Raw genomic sequence first — 16997 nt, 5'->3', positions numbered from 1 at the left:
TGTTCTTGTTGGTCTATTGGTCACAGCAATGAAAAAACTGGCTAAAACAGTTTGCACACAGTATTTATAACACATCAAGGATATATAATAAGGCGCCAGGTGCAGTATCACACACTCAGCTTGTGAGGCCGATGCAGAAAGATCACAATTTTGACACTAGCCTTCTCAGCAACTTAACAAGATCCTCAGTAACATAGTTAGACCCTGTCTTAAAAAGAATTTTTTTTTCCCTTCGTATGGGGATTGAACCCAGAGGAACTTTACCACTGAGCTATATCCTTAGTCCTTTAAAGGAAAATATGATAGAGGATAAATGTGTGTGCATACACATATCAGAGTAATGCATTTGATAGAATATATTTCATAAATGGCTTTTTGTTTTAGAAAATATGCTTCTGAGTGAGGATTCCCTGAAATATATAATATATGTGTTGTTTCTCTCTCTCTCTCTCTCTCCCTCTGTCTCTCTCTGTCTCTCTCTCCTCCTCCTCCTCCTCCTCCTCCTCCTCCTCCTCCTCCTCCCCTCCTCCCTCTCTATCCCTGTACATATAGATAGATTAGATGATAGATATGTGCATATATATATACACACACACGAATATACACATATGTATATGTATTTATATCTCTATGTAGTAAGCTGGAAAAGAATGTTTAATTGGCATTTTCAGTATTACTGTTGTTTAACCACACACACTTAATCTCCATTGAATCTATATTGGCACAAAATCAGATTGGAGCTGAGCACTTTTTCAGAAAATATGATCAGTGAAGATAAGGGCAAAACAACTAACTCTCAAAGGATCCTTTTTGTCCTGAATTATTCTTGCTCTCTTCATCAATCAAAGCATTTACATTGAGATCTAGTGATAAAAGTATTATTGTATAGATCACCCTACATTTCACAACACATTCAAGACCATTTTTATTTTCATTTTGATGTCTTCTTTGATGTCTAAGCAATGTAGATTATTTCTTGAAGGTCCTCACTGAGTCATAAAATCTAGTTCTACATAAAATGTAAGATGAAAGATTACAATTTAACAGAATTTGAATGTAATCTCTTGTCCTCTTGCTACTGATATGCGGGGTGATGGTGGTGGTGTGGAATCTTTATACAGGTTTCCGAGTATCTGTATATTCCATAAAAATTCTGTTTACACATTAAATATTTCATTTTGTTTCCAGTAGCTGAGATTGTATAATAACCTTGAAAAGGGAGTTGTATTTAATCAGATTAGGTCAGGCAGCATATCATACACACATACAGAGCCACACACACACTCAAAGTAATGGTGATTTTAATGGATTAAAATTAAAACTAATTCTCTCAGGTAAAAGAAATTCAGAGATAAGCAACTGCTATAGCATTTCTAAGTAGCTACTGGAGAAGCAGATTCTATCAAATTCATACTTTCTCTGTCCCTAGGATATGGCCTTTGTCTCTTGGGCCAACATGGAGACATGGTCACTGCATTTTTTATTTCAGAAAGCAGAATAGAGGGTAAAATGAAGAAGTTGGAACAAAAAAATCCAATTCAAGCCATCTCTTAAGTGGGTTTCTTAATTAATGGACACAAAATGTTTTACCTACAACTTATTTTCCGAATTTCATCACATTAAAAAAATATATCTTGAAGGATGCCTAGATCAAAACATTTATTTCAGGTAGCCGTGTGTTCAGCTGATATTCAAGATTTCTTTTATCAAGGAAATTGCAGAAGACAGAAATTGAAGTAGACAACTCTCTCTTCCACAGGGCTTGATTCAGTAAACCAGATAAATTTATCCATTCAGAGTCATTATTTTCTTACTCTACTAGTATCTTTGGAAATGTGTGTGTCACAGGGATTCTTTTTGCAATTAATATAAGCTTATTGGGAAAATCAAATAGGTTGGTTCTCCTACTCTCCATAAATATTATGCACATGGATTAGTAAAAATATTTTATAACAATTTAACCGTTTGGAATTATAGTTTTATTTAATATATGGAGATGTGCATGTTACTAGATATAGTGAGCAAGTTGGAATTCTGAGGACCTATGATTATTAGTGGAAGTTGTAGAGGTAAATAATATTGAAAACTATACTCCATTAAGTTTGTTTTTCCATTCTGACTAATCTGTAATGATTTGTTAAAGCACGTGGCAAGAAAATGCATTATTTTAAACTTAAGTAAGTCAAAATTTTACTGAACTATATTTCTTACAAATTCCCCAAAATATTATAAAGTATTGGTTTTGAAGGGTATGACAATATTGTAATACATTGACACAACAGACACAGATTATTAAGCAAATACTACTGTAGTAGTCCAATGGGCAATTTTTTCTAAGTTTTATTCTTCTTTTGTATATTGTTGAAATAGGATTTTTGTCATTGCTCTAATTCATCACATACGGATTTTGATAAAGAAATAGAATGATTTTACATTTCCTTCTTTAATAAATAAATTTAATTTTTTTCATGTTTAATTTATTTGTACATTATAATAGGAAATTAACTCATTTCAAATTTATTCTTTCAAAATTGTGGTCATTTTTCCAGAAAGCTCTCCCTTTTAAAAATTTACCTTTTGCTATGTACTTCTTAAAAACCTTTTATGTCCATATAAAAAGTTTCTATAAGCAAAAATGTTCTACAGTTTGCATACTTTTTATGTGGGCATCAAATATTTCTATGGCCTTTTTTATTTTTCTATATTTTGTGAGTGATGTTACTAAATAATTATGTAAAATGTTCATAAATTCTTTTATTATGCTTATTGCTAAAATGCATTTGTAAATTGAATCATGTCAGAGAACAGAAATATTTCCCTAGAATTTTTCTCACATTTACTATTTTTCTTAAATATTATTTAATAGTAAAATCATGTCAAGATGTCTGTGTGAGGTTGCTATATAATAATGATGAACCTAGAATTGTGTTGTCAGTATCATTCTAACAATGCAACATTATTAGAATCTTTTCTACACATAAAAGCTATTAATGGAATGAATTAAATTATCATTGAGCCTTGATATAAAAGACAGTTTTATATTATTGTTAGAGCCACTACAAATACATTTAATGTCTAGATTGCAAAATCTCACTGTTGCAAATTTTTAGACCATAATTTTGTTCCAATTTCTTTCATTATCATCCATTAGTCAACATCGACCTATGAAGCTGAACAATAGGAACTTGATACTTACATGCATCTTTAAAGATTTTTTTTCCCTTAACATGAGCCAATTTTGATAACAATATCTGTCCTTTATCATTTAATTTAATTCTGACATTAATTATGTGGAATTAGCTTCAGACTTCACAAGTTTGAGAGCTCATTCCCACAGGTGCTCACTGCAAACACCAGACATAACTTGCAGGTCTCTGAATATCAGATACCCTCATTTCTATGTATGCAACTTGGTTAGAGAGCCAAAGAGATCCCTCAAGGGTGGTCACTTGCAAGAACTACTCATAGGACTCAGGAAAGCACTTTGCTGTTATTGTTCTATTAGAAGCAAAAAAGATGCACCGATCAAGGTGTTGAGGGAGGAGAGCTTGACGCTTTCAGGCTTCCATGCCCTGTCCAGCACACCACTGCCCCACACCTCAAGGTGTTCCACACGCTGAAAGCCATCGGTATGTGTATCGTTGTTGTATAGACTTCGTTAAGTAGGCATATGTTATGGTTTGGATGTGAGGTGCCCCTAAAGCTCATGTGTGAGACAATGCAAGAAGGTTAACAGAGAAATGATTGGGTTGCGAGAGTCCTAACTCAACCAGTGAGTTAATCTCTGGAATTAATATCTGGTTAGGGACTAACTGAGTGGTAACTGAAGGCAAGTAGGTGTGGCTTGAGGAGGTGGGCATCAGGGGCATGGATTTGGGGTTTACATTTGTATCTGGTAAGTGGATCTCTCTCTCCTCTCTCTCTCTCTCTCTCTCTCTCTCTCTCTCTCTCTCTCTCTCTCTCTCTCTCCTCCCCTCTCCCTACCTCTGATTCCCGATCATGTGAGCTGCTTCTCTCTGCCACACTCTTCCACCATTATGTCCCACCTCACTTTGAGCCCTAAAGAATGGAACCAGCCTCTTATGGACTGGAACCTCCACAACTGTGAACCCCTAAATAAACTTCTCCTCCCCTAAAATTTTTCTGGTCAGGTCTTTTAGTCTCCACAGTGAAAAAGCTGAGTAAAACAGCATGTGTGATTAAAATCACCAGTCATTGGTGATAAATTTAACCCCAAATCCTCCTTCCCTTCCTGAAGCTCAGTTGGTAGAGCCGAAAATTCCAACTATTGAATCATACCTCAGTCTTGCTGGTGACAAGTCCCTTGTAGGAGCTCCCAGCAATCAGGCTTTTCATCAGCTTGAGAAAAAACACTCAGCACTCCAGAGATTCCAACGGTTTTAGGAGCTGTGTGCCAGAAACAGGAAACACAAGATCCTTATTTTTTATTGTCGTTTATTATTCACACTTATTTTTTTTATCACTGATTTATTATAAACAGAAGAGATGTACAGAGGGGAGGGGAGCTTGAAGGTTTCAAATACTTTTTATTTATTTATTCATTTGTTCCATGAAACATAAATGATTTTTGTGTTAAGATAGCATCAGAAATGTAGTAGAGTAACTAATATTAATAGGGTTAATCAAAAAGAATATTCAAACTTTTGCAACTCCTCTGAGTTTCTAAATAAAAGAATGAAAAGAGCATCCCAATACCATAGGGTGTTCAATTGTCAGTACAAATTGCCCCACTTATGCCACAACTTTGCTTTCTTACAATATCTTTAGTGGCATAACTTTTTCAAAAACTTCACCTAGGGAAAATCAACATTAAGATATTTGGGAGAATTAAGTCAGGAATCAGTAAATATTGAAGCTTGTAGGCATGTGGTCTCCGTCACAACTATCCAACTTTCACTTTGTAGCACCTAAGCAGCCAGACAACACATAAGGAAAGGGTGTGGCTTTGTCCTAACAAAACACTATTTATGAAAACAACTAGTGGGTCTCATTTCACCCATGGCCTTTGTCTGTCTGCTCTTTCACTAAATCAACCAAGAATGCATTCATTTAGAATAATTACAATGAATGATTACAAAGAATAACCTGATCGTAGCATGGTTTCGGTCATGCTGTTGTGACCAAAATACCGGACAAGAACAAGTCAAAGAGGAAACGTTTTTAATTGGGGCTCCTGGTTTCCGAGGTCTTTATTTTTAGATGGCTTATCTCATTCCTTGGGGTCTCAGGTGAGTCAGAACATCATGGAGGAAGTGTGTGGCTAAGGAAAGCACCAGGAAGCAGAAAGAGAAACTTCATTCACCAGGGACAAAATATATACCTATACCCACAAACTAGTGACACCACCTCCTCCAGCCACACACTACTCACCTATCTTACCACCCAGTTAATCCATTCAAGTGGGTTCACTGATTAGGTTAAGGCTCTCATGCACCCATCATTTCACCTCTGAGCTTTCTTACCTATGAACTTTTGGGGGACACCTCACATCTGAAACATAATAAATACCTTGGGGTTTTATCTATTGATTGTCATACAAATAAGAAAGCTAAATGTTTTTATTTAGTACTAAACTCACTCAAAATTACTAAAATAATGAGATATAATTACTTTTGAAATTTGTAATTTCATGAAAGGTGTTATGGCAGTTATCCTGAAAATAGAATGTTCTCATTCTGTGTTTTTAACTAAATTATGCTTTATGGGACAGAAAATCAACAGTTCAAATAAAAATAATTAACAAAACTAAAAATAAGTTATATTTATTTATTCTCCCAAGAGAGAGGAAATGTAACTTCAGGTTTGATCCATGTTTACAGTTGATATGGTTTTAAGAAAGGGTGACATTTCTATTACAGAGTTCTGCAGGTGATAGTTCCATTTTGGCTTAAATAAATGTGGTTGAATAGTTTATTTGTATGCATAGAAAAAGGTCCAGAATCACTAAATATATGTAGGCAATTGCTTTCACACTAAAAACCTAAGCAGTATTAAAAGCTGACATTTAAAGACATTTATCATGTATTTATCTTTTCTATAAAGGTATTTATATATTACTTGGGTTTTTAAAAAAATCACTTTGCAATTTTAGACAATACCTTTTTTATTATAATATTTTATTTTTCAATAAGCCCTAATCAGAAGATTCTGAAGAGTAAAGAGTAAAAAGACAGAACAATTAGGAACCTGGTGGACCACAGAACACAACTGTGAGTTCCCTGAGTTTTCACCTGGAAATACAAAACGCCAGTGGGTTCAGATCATAAAAGCCCCAATAAAAAGATTGCTTTCTCCAGCCAAATTCAGAAAGAGGCAACCTAGAAAGAAAACTTTTAGACATAACCGTTTGACTGTGGTCAAACACTACAGGCAGAACTCAATATAGCCCCACTCCAAGACCACCAGCAGCTACGCAAGAAAACAAAATCAGGACTGAATGGAGAAAAATGCAAACCCACAATCATATCTAAGGACTTCAACATCCACCTCGATAATTGATAGAACATCTCAAAGAAGAATCAGCAAAGGATACAGAAGAACTGAACAACTTCACCAACCAACGGAATCTCAACACTGTCAAAACACCTATGCAACAGCAGAACTGCGCTGAACCTAGAAATAGTCCCAGACAGGCATGGCCAACTGATTTGGACAAAGGGACGAAAGCACGCCAATGGAGGAAGGTCAGTGTTTTCAGTCCATTGGCAATCCATGGCAATAAATAATAAATAAAATCCTAAACCTGACACCTTATTCAAAAATTAAACCAAATGGATAAAAAGCTTCAATATCAAATGTAAAGCTATACATAAATCCTTTAGAGGAAACGTAAGAAGACCTGCAAAGAGTCTAAAAACTCTTTGACTCTGCAAAGAGTTTTTAGACATGACACCAAAAGCACATTCCATGAAAGAAACAATGGGAAGGCTTCATTAAAGTTATTTTATTCTCTCCCTGTTGAGAGATCAACAACAACAAAATGCTATGGAGTGGGGGAAATATTTGCAAACCACCTATCTGATAAAGGACTTTTATCTATAATTTAATAAGTCTTTACAAAATTTCAACAGTGAAATAACCAACCCACATAAAGGGGGGAAAAAAAGAAGAGCCATTTCATTGAGGAAGATATAGAAATGTCAAATAAGCTCATGGAAAGATGTTCAACTTCACTAGCCATTAAGGAAATGCAAATTAAGACGACGATGAAGCCAAGTGTGATGGTGCACACCTGTAAACCCAGCAACTTGAGAGGCTGAGTTGTTAGGGTTTAGATATGTTCAGATGCATTCCCTAAAATGTTTTAAAGGTGCCAAATTTCTCAAGTTAATAGTTTCTCTTTCCAACAGTTAAATAAAATTGTTTATATACAGGAAGATTACTGTTTTTTCATTATTTCTTTTAATTGATAACGCAGTAAATAATGTTATAAGTTCTATACTTGCCAAGTGTTAAAACTCTAATTTACAATTTCAAATAGGTGTCAAAGGATCAAGGACACCAAAATCATGATTTAATCAATAAACCTCCTTTAATGTATGAGTTGCAACTTCATTTATTGAGTTTAAGAGCAGGCACTGAGTGTTATGGTTTAGATATGAGGTGTCCCCCAAAAGCTCATTTGTGAAACAATGTAATAATGTTCAGAGATGAAATCATTAGATTATGAGAGAGATGACCTAATCAATGGATTAATCCACTGGTAGGGATTAACTAGACAACAACTGTAAACAGGTGGAGTGTGGCTAGAAGAAGTAGGTCTCGGAGGGCACTCTTTCTGCCACGTCCTGTGCTGTTTTCCTCTGCCACGCCCTTCTGTCATCATGTTCTGTCTCCCCTCAGGCCTAGAGCTACAGATTGGGCCAACCATAGAATGCAGCTCTGAAGCCATGAGCCAAAATAAACTTTTCCTCCTCTAATTGTTCTTGCTGACAAGAACAACTCAAAAGCTAAGTAAAGCACTGAGACAGAAGGATCAGAAATTTAAGCAAGACCCTATATCCAAAATTTTTTCAAAGTTCTTGGAATGTAGCTCAATGGAAGAGCCCCTCTGGGTTTAATCCCCAGTACTACTTTTAGAAGGAGGAGGAGGAGGAGGAGGAGATTGTATATTGAGATATATCACCATCAAAACAGTTAAAATTAAAAATTAATGGCACTTATAATGGCAATACCAAGGATGCAGGGAAATTACCACAGATGAAGAAAACATGGATCTCATTCATTGCTGGTATAAACATGAAATGGTACAGGTACTCTGAGGAAAACAGTTTGGCATTTTCTCTGGAAATCAAACATAAATAATATACCTCCTAACAATCATACTCCTGAACATTTATTGTTGAGAAATGAATATTTATAGCCAGAGAGAGACCTGTACATGATTGTATACACCAGATTTATTTGCCAAACTTAAAACTTGAAATAACCAAATGGTGCTACAATAAGTAATAATTAAACAAATGGTGTGATATCCATACCATGGAATCCTACTTATCCAGGAGCCAACTGTAATTCACACCTAAAACCTAGAGTGGATTCCCAGAGCATTGTGCTAAGTGAAAACTAGCTGCCTTAGGGGTCACGTATCATGTGATTCCATATATATAACATTCTTGAAATGACAGGTGGAAAGCAAATCAGTGCTACCAAGGGGTACTGAGAATGGAAAGGAGGAGTGGACGTGACCATGAAGTAGGTGCCCAAGGGAGGTATTTTATGATGGAATAGTTTGGTACCTTGCTAGCTGTAATGATCATAAGAACATAAGCATATGTTCAAATGACATAGAATTGGACTTACTCTTTACACCAATGTGGGTTTTCCCATTCATGCTGTACTATAGTTAAGATGTAACCTTTGGGGGAAATTGGGTGAAGGATACAGCAGACCTCTCTGTTCTATTCTTATGACTTCCTGTGAATTTAAAATTATTCCAAAGTAAGCTTTCAAAGGCAGGAAACATGCAAATCCTGCAAAGCATTCTTAAAAAAAAAAATACATTCCCTAAAGTGTTTTCAGGATGCTAAATTTCTCAAGTTAATAGTTTCTCTTTCCAACAGTTAGCTAAATCAAGTTGTTTATATACAGAAGATTCCTGGGTTTTTTCCCATTGTTTCTTTCAATTGATAACAGAGTAAATAATGCTATAAATTCTATACTTGCCATGTGTTAAACTCTAATTTACAATTGCTAATGGGTATCAAAGGATCAAGGACACCAATATCATGATTTAATCAAAAAACTGCTTTAACATATGAGTTGTGACTTCATTATTGACCTTAAGAGCAGACACTTTTGCAGCAGCTGTCAACAGGGAAACAAATGTGACTAATATTCTACTTTCTTCTATTTAAAAAAGAAATTAATTAATATAAATATTCCCCAACTGGATATCTTAAAAGCTTCTGGAACACATACTTTGAAAACTCTATGCCTGAATAATTGGGCCATTGATTATTTCTGGAACATAAATTCAGCCCTCCAATTTAATCTTATTTAGATATGAAATTACAATAAAAAAGGTTTCCTGATAATGTTTCATCTTCTTATTTTAAATTATCTCCTTTGATAAATCTCATTTTCTTAGAAGATTTATGTAATAAATTACTAGATTCTGACATTCTTTAATTACCAATAGCAACACCTCCAAATATGTCTTATATTCTGCTTTCATAATTTACTAGCAAAGTGAAAACGCCTGTAGAATTATCTTAAAGGAGTTTATTGAAATCTTCAATGGTATTCTATTTTTTTTTAAGTGAGTAGGGAAAAATCTCAGAAAATACCTTGTGGAAAGTACAAATACAGGTTCACAGTCCCTTATCTGTACTTTCACTTGTCACGAGCTTTTGAAGATCTCAGAATTGCAGGTCAGGGTCTATTGGTGGCAACATCAGACTAGAACAATCGTTGGACTTTTTGGCCATCTCTTTGTAATCTGTGACACTATTTTTTTAAACAGATTACAGGCATGCAAAGACACGAAAGACTACTTCTCTTTGAATCCATCTTTAATCCATGAGTGTTAATATTCCTACCTTCATTATAGAAACATAAATATGCTCAGGATGCTACCCAGCTGCTTGTGCGAGTATCATAGAAGACACAGCATATTGTATTTCAAAATCTGAAAGTCCTCAACATGTGAAATGTGATTGGCTCCAATAATTTGCAGTGGGAGATTATGGGTATCTTTAAAAAGTATAAAATAGGGCTGGGGTTGTAGCTCAGTCAAAGAGTGCTTGCCTAGCCTGTGTAAGGCACTGGATTTAATTCTCAGCACCACATAGAAATAGATACAATAAAGGTCCATTGACAAATAAAAAATATTTTTAAAAAGAAGTATAAAATAGATGTCTAGGGAGCACTGAGAATAGAAAAAAATCTTTCTTACCAAGCACAGAAATCCACAAGCACAAAGATCGTGACAAGAAATTCTACAGATTGGATCCAAATTATCATTCTATAAATGAGGAAACTGAGTTATAGAGAAGCTGAGAAGCTTTCTCAGGTTTCCCGAGTTGGAATGCAGGTTATCTGGGTTCAGAGATTATACTCTTAAATCCAAAAGCCAGCAGTCATGGTATTGTGAGAGACAGGGTCTCTGAGGTAAAAGCATGAGGATTTTGTGAAAGTTTATTTTCTTTCCAGCAAAAGTTCAAGGTTTAGGATACTGGAAGTCAGATGCATGATATCCAAGTTTGATATTAGAGAATCTTTTCATGGAGGAAAATGAACATCCCACAGGAAAAGGTATAGGAAAACTGACCTCAGATGGTCTTTATCTGTGGAGGTCACCTATCAAATCTGGTCATGAGCGCTGAAATAACAAGCACCTATTTAAAGCCTATATATATAAGAAAATGTATTTAGGGGTTGGGGATTTAGCTCAGCGGCAGAGAACTTGTCTAGCAACACAAGGCCCTGAGTTCAGTCCTCAGCCTTGGGGGAAAAAAAGAAGAAGAAGAAGGTGTATTTCTATATTTGTCTGTTTTCAATTACTATAATGAAATACCTAAAGCTGGGTAACTTTTTTAAAAATTGGTTTGTTTAGCTTGTACTTTTGGAGTCTGAAAGTCCAAACACCTCTGGCAAAGTTTCCTGTGACTATGTCACATCATGGCAGATGGCATCGTGATGGAGCATGTTGAGAGGGAGCCATCACATGACAAGACAGAAAGAGAGAGAGCAATTGGAGAATCATGTTAACTGTTTACAAGGACACCTGTCCAGTGACCTCCCAACCTCTTAAAGATGTCACCACTTCCTAACATCACAACACTAGTGACCGTGCTCCCAGCACATGAGCCCCTGGGTACACATTTAAACCAGAAGTAAACCACAGCAGAGGGGATTCAAAGATCCCCAGACATTTGAGGAAAACAAACATCAAAGGGGTCAAAATGAACAATCAATGAAAAGGAACACAGGCTAGAGGAAACAGAAAAATTAAGGCAAGTTTCAGTGAATATAAGTACCTCAGAGAATGACAAACAAGACTGCATTCACAAACCCAAAATAGGATGCTTTTTTTTTTTTTTTTAATGAGAAGAGCTTACCAGCATGCAAAGACCTGAAGGACTGCCTCTGTTTGAATCTGTCTTTAAGAATGTTGTTCCACAACTTTGGATTGGGCAGAGGGCAGGGAAGGCAGGGGAGGGGCTGTCAGACTGGGAAGGATGGTGGAATGAGACGGACATTATTATCCTATGTACATGTATGATTGTACGAATTGTGTGACTCTACATCATGTACAACCAGGGAAATGAGAAGTTGTGCTCCGTTTGTGTACAAGTGAGTTGAAATGCATTCTGCTGTTGTGTATAACTAATTAGAACAGATTAAATAAATAAATAAAAGAAAGTGGTTCTACAGAGCAGTTCAGCAAGAAATAGCAGGAATGGGGTCCAGAAGCTTGATCTGAAGACCACTAATGCAGGTCAGTGTGGACAATTCCTTTATTTCCCCCTATTTATAAAGTAACTGCTATATCTCTATTTAAATGATTGATATTTAGAAATATAGTTTTACCTCTTTGCAGTTATTCTGTAAATACTGTTAAAACTTGCTTTTTCGTTCATCATATTATTACTAAATTAACCATGTTCTGTGAACATTTCACCACAATCATGTTGATGAGTATCCTTGTTATTATTTGTACACACATGTGCTGTTTTTCCTTAGGGAACATTGTTCGAAATGATACTGACTAGTCAAAATTTTCATTTTGATAGATTTTTTCATTACTTTTCAAATTAGTAGATGAATATAGTTGCCTCCAAATTATCCACAAAGAATGATAATGTTTTATCTCATGCATTTTTTTTATATTTATGGTTTCGCTGCATGAGCTAAAACTTTTTGGAGAAAACTATTAGCATGAGTAGGAATAGAAGTTATGCTTAAGTTGTTCCTGATTTTAATGGGAATGCTTGTTTGTTATACTTTTGAATATTAACCAATATGGTGTTTGGCTTATTTTTCATTCTGTAGTTAAAAAAATCCTCTGAAGAATTTGAATTAAGAATAAATATTAAATCATGTTTGGTATCATGTCATTTATCAGATTGTCTTCATTAAACACATACCTACTGTTCTCAATAGACCAGATTCTTTGCTGCTTAGGTACACAGCAGGATGGGTTTTTAATGATCTTTTCAGATTGCATACACAGAGAATTGTGTGTTGTCTAAATACATCCACTCTTAAAACCAGCACCAGAATGACGGATTGGTCAACTGTGCTAGAAGCGGATTCCCTAAAAGTTTATAACTTATCCTTACCTTTTGAAATACAGATTGTTTGCTTGACTGGCTCAAGGAATTCTCTTTTAAAAAGTTGTCCATCAGAATATCTGTAAAGAAGCACTTGTCCTATAGCCATGGAGCCGTATTTGAACGACTAAAGAATCCTTGAAGTCCTTTTTAATGAAGGTGCTTTTGTTTGTCCTTTTAGGGGCACTGCAATTGCTGGCATCGTCTTTGGAATCGTGTTCATCATGGGGGTCATTGCTGGAATTGCCATATGCGTCTGCATGTGCATGAAAAACAACCGGGGCACCCGGGTGGGTGTCATCAGAACCACCCACATCAACGCCATCTCCTCCTACCCTGGTGAGAAAAACTGCCTTCTCCTGAAGGAGAGGAGTCCAATTTTCTTTGTTAGGCTCAAATCCTTGGAAAGTAAAAAAAAAAAAAACAAACAAACAAAAAAAAAAACAAAAACAAAAACATTAAAGACTCTATCTGAAATAATCTCAGATTTCTAGGGTATTTCTAAGTAAATGTAGTTTGAAGCTCTAGCTTTGAATAGAGATTATTTAGACCCAAGTAAGAAAATCCATTTTGTATTTGAGGGTGTTCATATTTTCAATGGATCTCTCATTGACTACAATTGCCAGTCAGCCAGAATGAAGATAAATAGACAATTCACACACACCATCTACCTACCACTGAGCCTGACAGATAATTACAGAGAAAGCATGTCTTGGTAAACTGGTATCTGATTCAATAGCATATACATCTTGAGAAAAATTATTTTTAAAAGTTTTCATGTGTCCTCATTATACTAAAAGAAGAGCTTTCACAAAAATTCTCAACAAAGAGCAAAGGTAATATATTAATAATTTGACAAGTATTTGTTGAAAATCTGCTAGAAACTCCACATATAAATTTATCGAGTACGTGTGATTCCATAAACAAAATCCTGCGTTTTGCACTAGAGATTCCAATAGTGCTTTCATTGTCAATCTGCATATATACTACTTGGCATATAAAAGGCAAGTGAATTCTTACTTTGACACACTCTTAGAAAATAATGTCCCCTCCACCCTTAAGTCCTCTCTAAGTCCCTATAATAAAGAAACAGGGTGCCTTTAAAATATAGTCTACCCTATGCATCAATCCTATAATTCTTTCTTCCTTTTTTAATCTTTTCTCTATTCATTTGAGGGAGCAAGTTTCAGATGAATGTGGGAATGATGACTTCTCCAGTTCCTCTTTGCCAGTTCTTCCTCTTCCCTCCTATCTTTGTGTTGCAGTGTCTTGGGGCTCTGCATCTTCTTCCACGCGTACTTTAACTGTACCATTTGACTTTGCAATGAAAGTACAGCTTATATGCTAATGTTTCCCCAAAGTTATATAATATCTCCAATCCAAACCTCTGCTCTGAATTTCAGATTCATTTTATCCCAGGGCGTATTGGACATCCCCACTTGTGTGCCTAATAAGCATGCCAACTGTGACATATTTAAAGCAATTTTTCTGATCTTCTCCCCAAATCCCTTCTAGCCACAACTTCCTCCATTTCAGCGGATGGCAACTCTAGCCCTTTATTTAAGACTGAAAACCTTGAAGTCACCCTTGATTCCTCTCTTTCCTTACATGAAGTCTACCAGGAAAATGTTGCAGCTGTAGTTTCAAAATATATTCAGTATCTGACTCCTTCCTGCAGCGAGAAGCAGAAACTGTTACTTCCCTAGTGGGAACAGCACTGTCAGCCCTCACCTCTGTCACTGCCTTAAAGTTCTGGCAGGTCTCCCAGCATCCTCCCTGGGCCCCCTGGGATCTATTTTCAACAAAGTAACCAACGCAAGACTTTTTACTTAGATGTCACACACTCCTGTGCTCACAATCTTCCAGTGTCTCCCCACGTCCCCTAGAGGAATTTATCCCAATGTAAAAAGCCATTTCTTTATTGGGGCCTTCAAGATACCTTATTAATTGGCCCTTTCTCCTTTTTGTTCTTCCTTTCTTTCTTTCTTTGTTTTCCCACTATTTCTTAAGGCTCATTTATTTCTCCTTTCTCCCTTCCCACTCTGGCTCTAGTGCACTTTGTTTCTTGCTGTTCCCTGAACACAGGGCATACTCCCATCTCAGAGTTTTACCAAGGTCACTGCCTCCCTCACTTCCTTCAACTTTTTGGTCAAAGATCATGTCCTAATGGAGCCTGACTTAATCCCCCTCCTAAGATCCTAATGTGTCCCACCCCCACAGCATCCTAGTCCTCCTTTATGTTACTCTTGTTTTCAGGGTTCTTTTGATATTCTAAGATGCATATAGTTTATCTAATAATGGATATGATATTTATTGTCAGCATGTCATTCACCTCTCTATTTCAATGATCTAATTCTGGGCTTAGCACATAGTGGGTATCCAGCAAACAGCTTGAAGATGAAAAACCCACCGCATGACAAGACCTGATTTAATCTTAGATCAATACCTATGGAATTGACCTTAAGTTTCACCCTGGTCCATGTAGCTTTTACTCCCTTCAGAAGTATGCTAGTCAGCTCTTGTCAATGTGACAGATACTTGAGGAAAAAAAAAAAAAAACTGGAGGAAGAAAGATTTCTTTTGGCTCATGGTTCCAGATATTTCAATCCATGGTCAGCTGCCTTCAAGGCAGAAACAGGGAGGAAGGCCATGGTGGAGGAAAGTTACTCAGCTCATGGCAGCCAAGATGCAGAGGAAGGAAAGGGCCAGGGGCAAGTCCCCAAGGACATGCTCCCAGTGACCTACCTCCTCCTACCATGCTCCACCTGCCTGTGGTTTCCACTACTTCTAAGTATTTCAGTCAGTTATCAATGTATTGATCCACTAATAAGGTCAGAGTCCTCAGGATTCAATCATTCTTCCAAGGCTCTACATCTGAACATTACTACATTGGGTAAGCCTTCGACGCATGAGTCTTTGGGGAACTTCATATCCAAACCATAACCGAGAACAATTTGTGATTTAAAATATTCCCAACTTGTCAAGAAGGTAAAGATGTTGGGACTAGGATAAAAGGAGAAGAAGAGATGAAACCGTTTGTTATTCTTCACATCTCCCCATTTTTCCCCCTGAATCAAATCATAACCCAAGAACAGAACACAGGAAAATCAAGTAGAGACATTAACTGGAGAGAAGGCAGGGAGAAGTGCTCCAAAAGTATTACTCTACATACACATTTGCTTGACCAAAAGAAAAAGTTTATATTCAATTTTAAATCAAATAAATATACTTTTATAAAATATTTTATATTTTATTTTATCTTTCTTCCAATACAAATCTTGTATCGAACCAGAAAACATCACTATTTTAAAGTGAGGTCATATTTTTTTAGGTGTGCAGTTTCTGTTTTGCACCTAGAATCCTGTTTAACTCTACAGTGGCTCCTTACATAGTGGCAGGTCACAGCAGTATGTTGCAATTCCAATAAATGCATTGTTCTGGAAACAGAACATGCTGGAAGTGTTTTTCTTGCAAAAATAGCCTAGATCTTCAAAAGCCTAATGTGCTTGATTACTTCTCATTTCCTTCTCAAAGTCACTAATTAAGCTTTTACTTAAAGGATCAGGAAACCACACATAATGGTATTGACTGCTTTTCAAAATCTTTCATGTGTGGAAATACAAGACTTTTACCCACATTAATTAATTAACCCTGTGAAAATTGAGATAACAACCCAACTTATTGTGTTGTCTAGTCCCACAGCCTAGAAACCAGATAAATGAGAAGAACATCACTTAAAGAATGATGTCTTGTCCCATGGTGAAAGTACTTAGTGGGAACCCTGCAGCAAATATTACTGCTTTGTACAGGGAGAAGAGAATGTCATTCTGCTGTCACTTCTAACCCTTTCTTGGAGAATGACCTTCCCAAATTAAACTTTTCAGCTGTATTGGGTAGAATAAACAGGAGTCCTCTTTAGTTGAAATTATTTTTAAAATATTTAGTGTGAAGATAAGTGTTGAGTTGTACATTTTCACTCTTTTCAAAGAAAACTAGAGAGTAAACAAAGAAAAATGATCATCTTAACCCTTTTTCGAAAAGTAGGTTGGGCTGATACACATATAAAAGAAAATAATACAGTGAAGCCGTAACAAAATTGGCAGATATAAAAATCAAATGCAAACAGAAAAGAAAGCAAGCGATTTTAATCCCATCAAGAAAATGGAGGTTTGAAGTACAGTATTGAGTCTCCTGGGAGAG

At 36.1% G+C, this 16997-nt stretch overlaps 1 protein-coding gene across 1 annotated transcript in view; it reads left to right on the top strand.

Moving 5' to 3' along the window:
• Nucleotides 1-16997, top strand: part of Cyyr1 (cysteine and tyrosine rich 1) — a 117094-nt gene that overhangs the window by 87942 nt on the left and 12155 nt on the right. Inside the window, exon 3 of the mRNA XM_026396169.2 lies at nucleotides 12979-13136. Within this exon, the coding sequence (XP_026251954.1) occupies nucleotides 12979-13136 (158 nt within the window). The remainder of the gene's footprint in view (nucleotides 1-12978; nucleotides 13137-16997) is intronic.

The sequence above is a fragment of the Urocitellus parryii genome, chromosome 2 (assembly GCF_045843805.1).
Source record: "Urocitellus parryii isolate mUroPar1 chromosome 2, mUroPar1.hap1, whole genome shotgun sequence".
NCBI classification, from domain to species: domain Eukaryota; kingdom Metazoa; phylum Chordata; class Mammalia; order Rodentia; family Sciuridae; genus Urocitellus; species Urocitellus parryii.
This window is presented reverse-complemented; position numbering and strand designations above follow the sequence as displayed.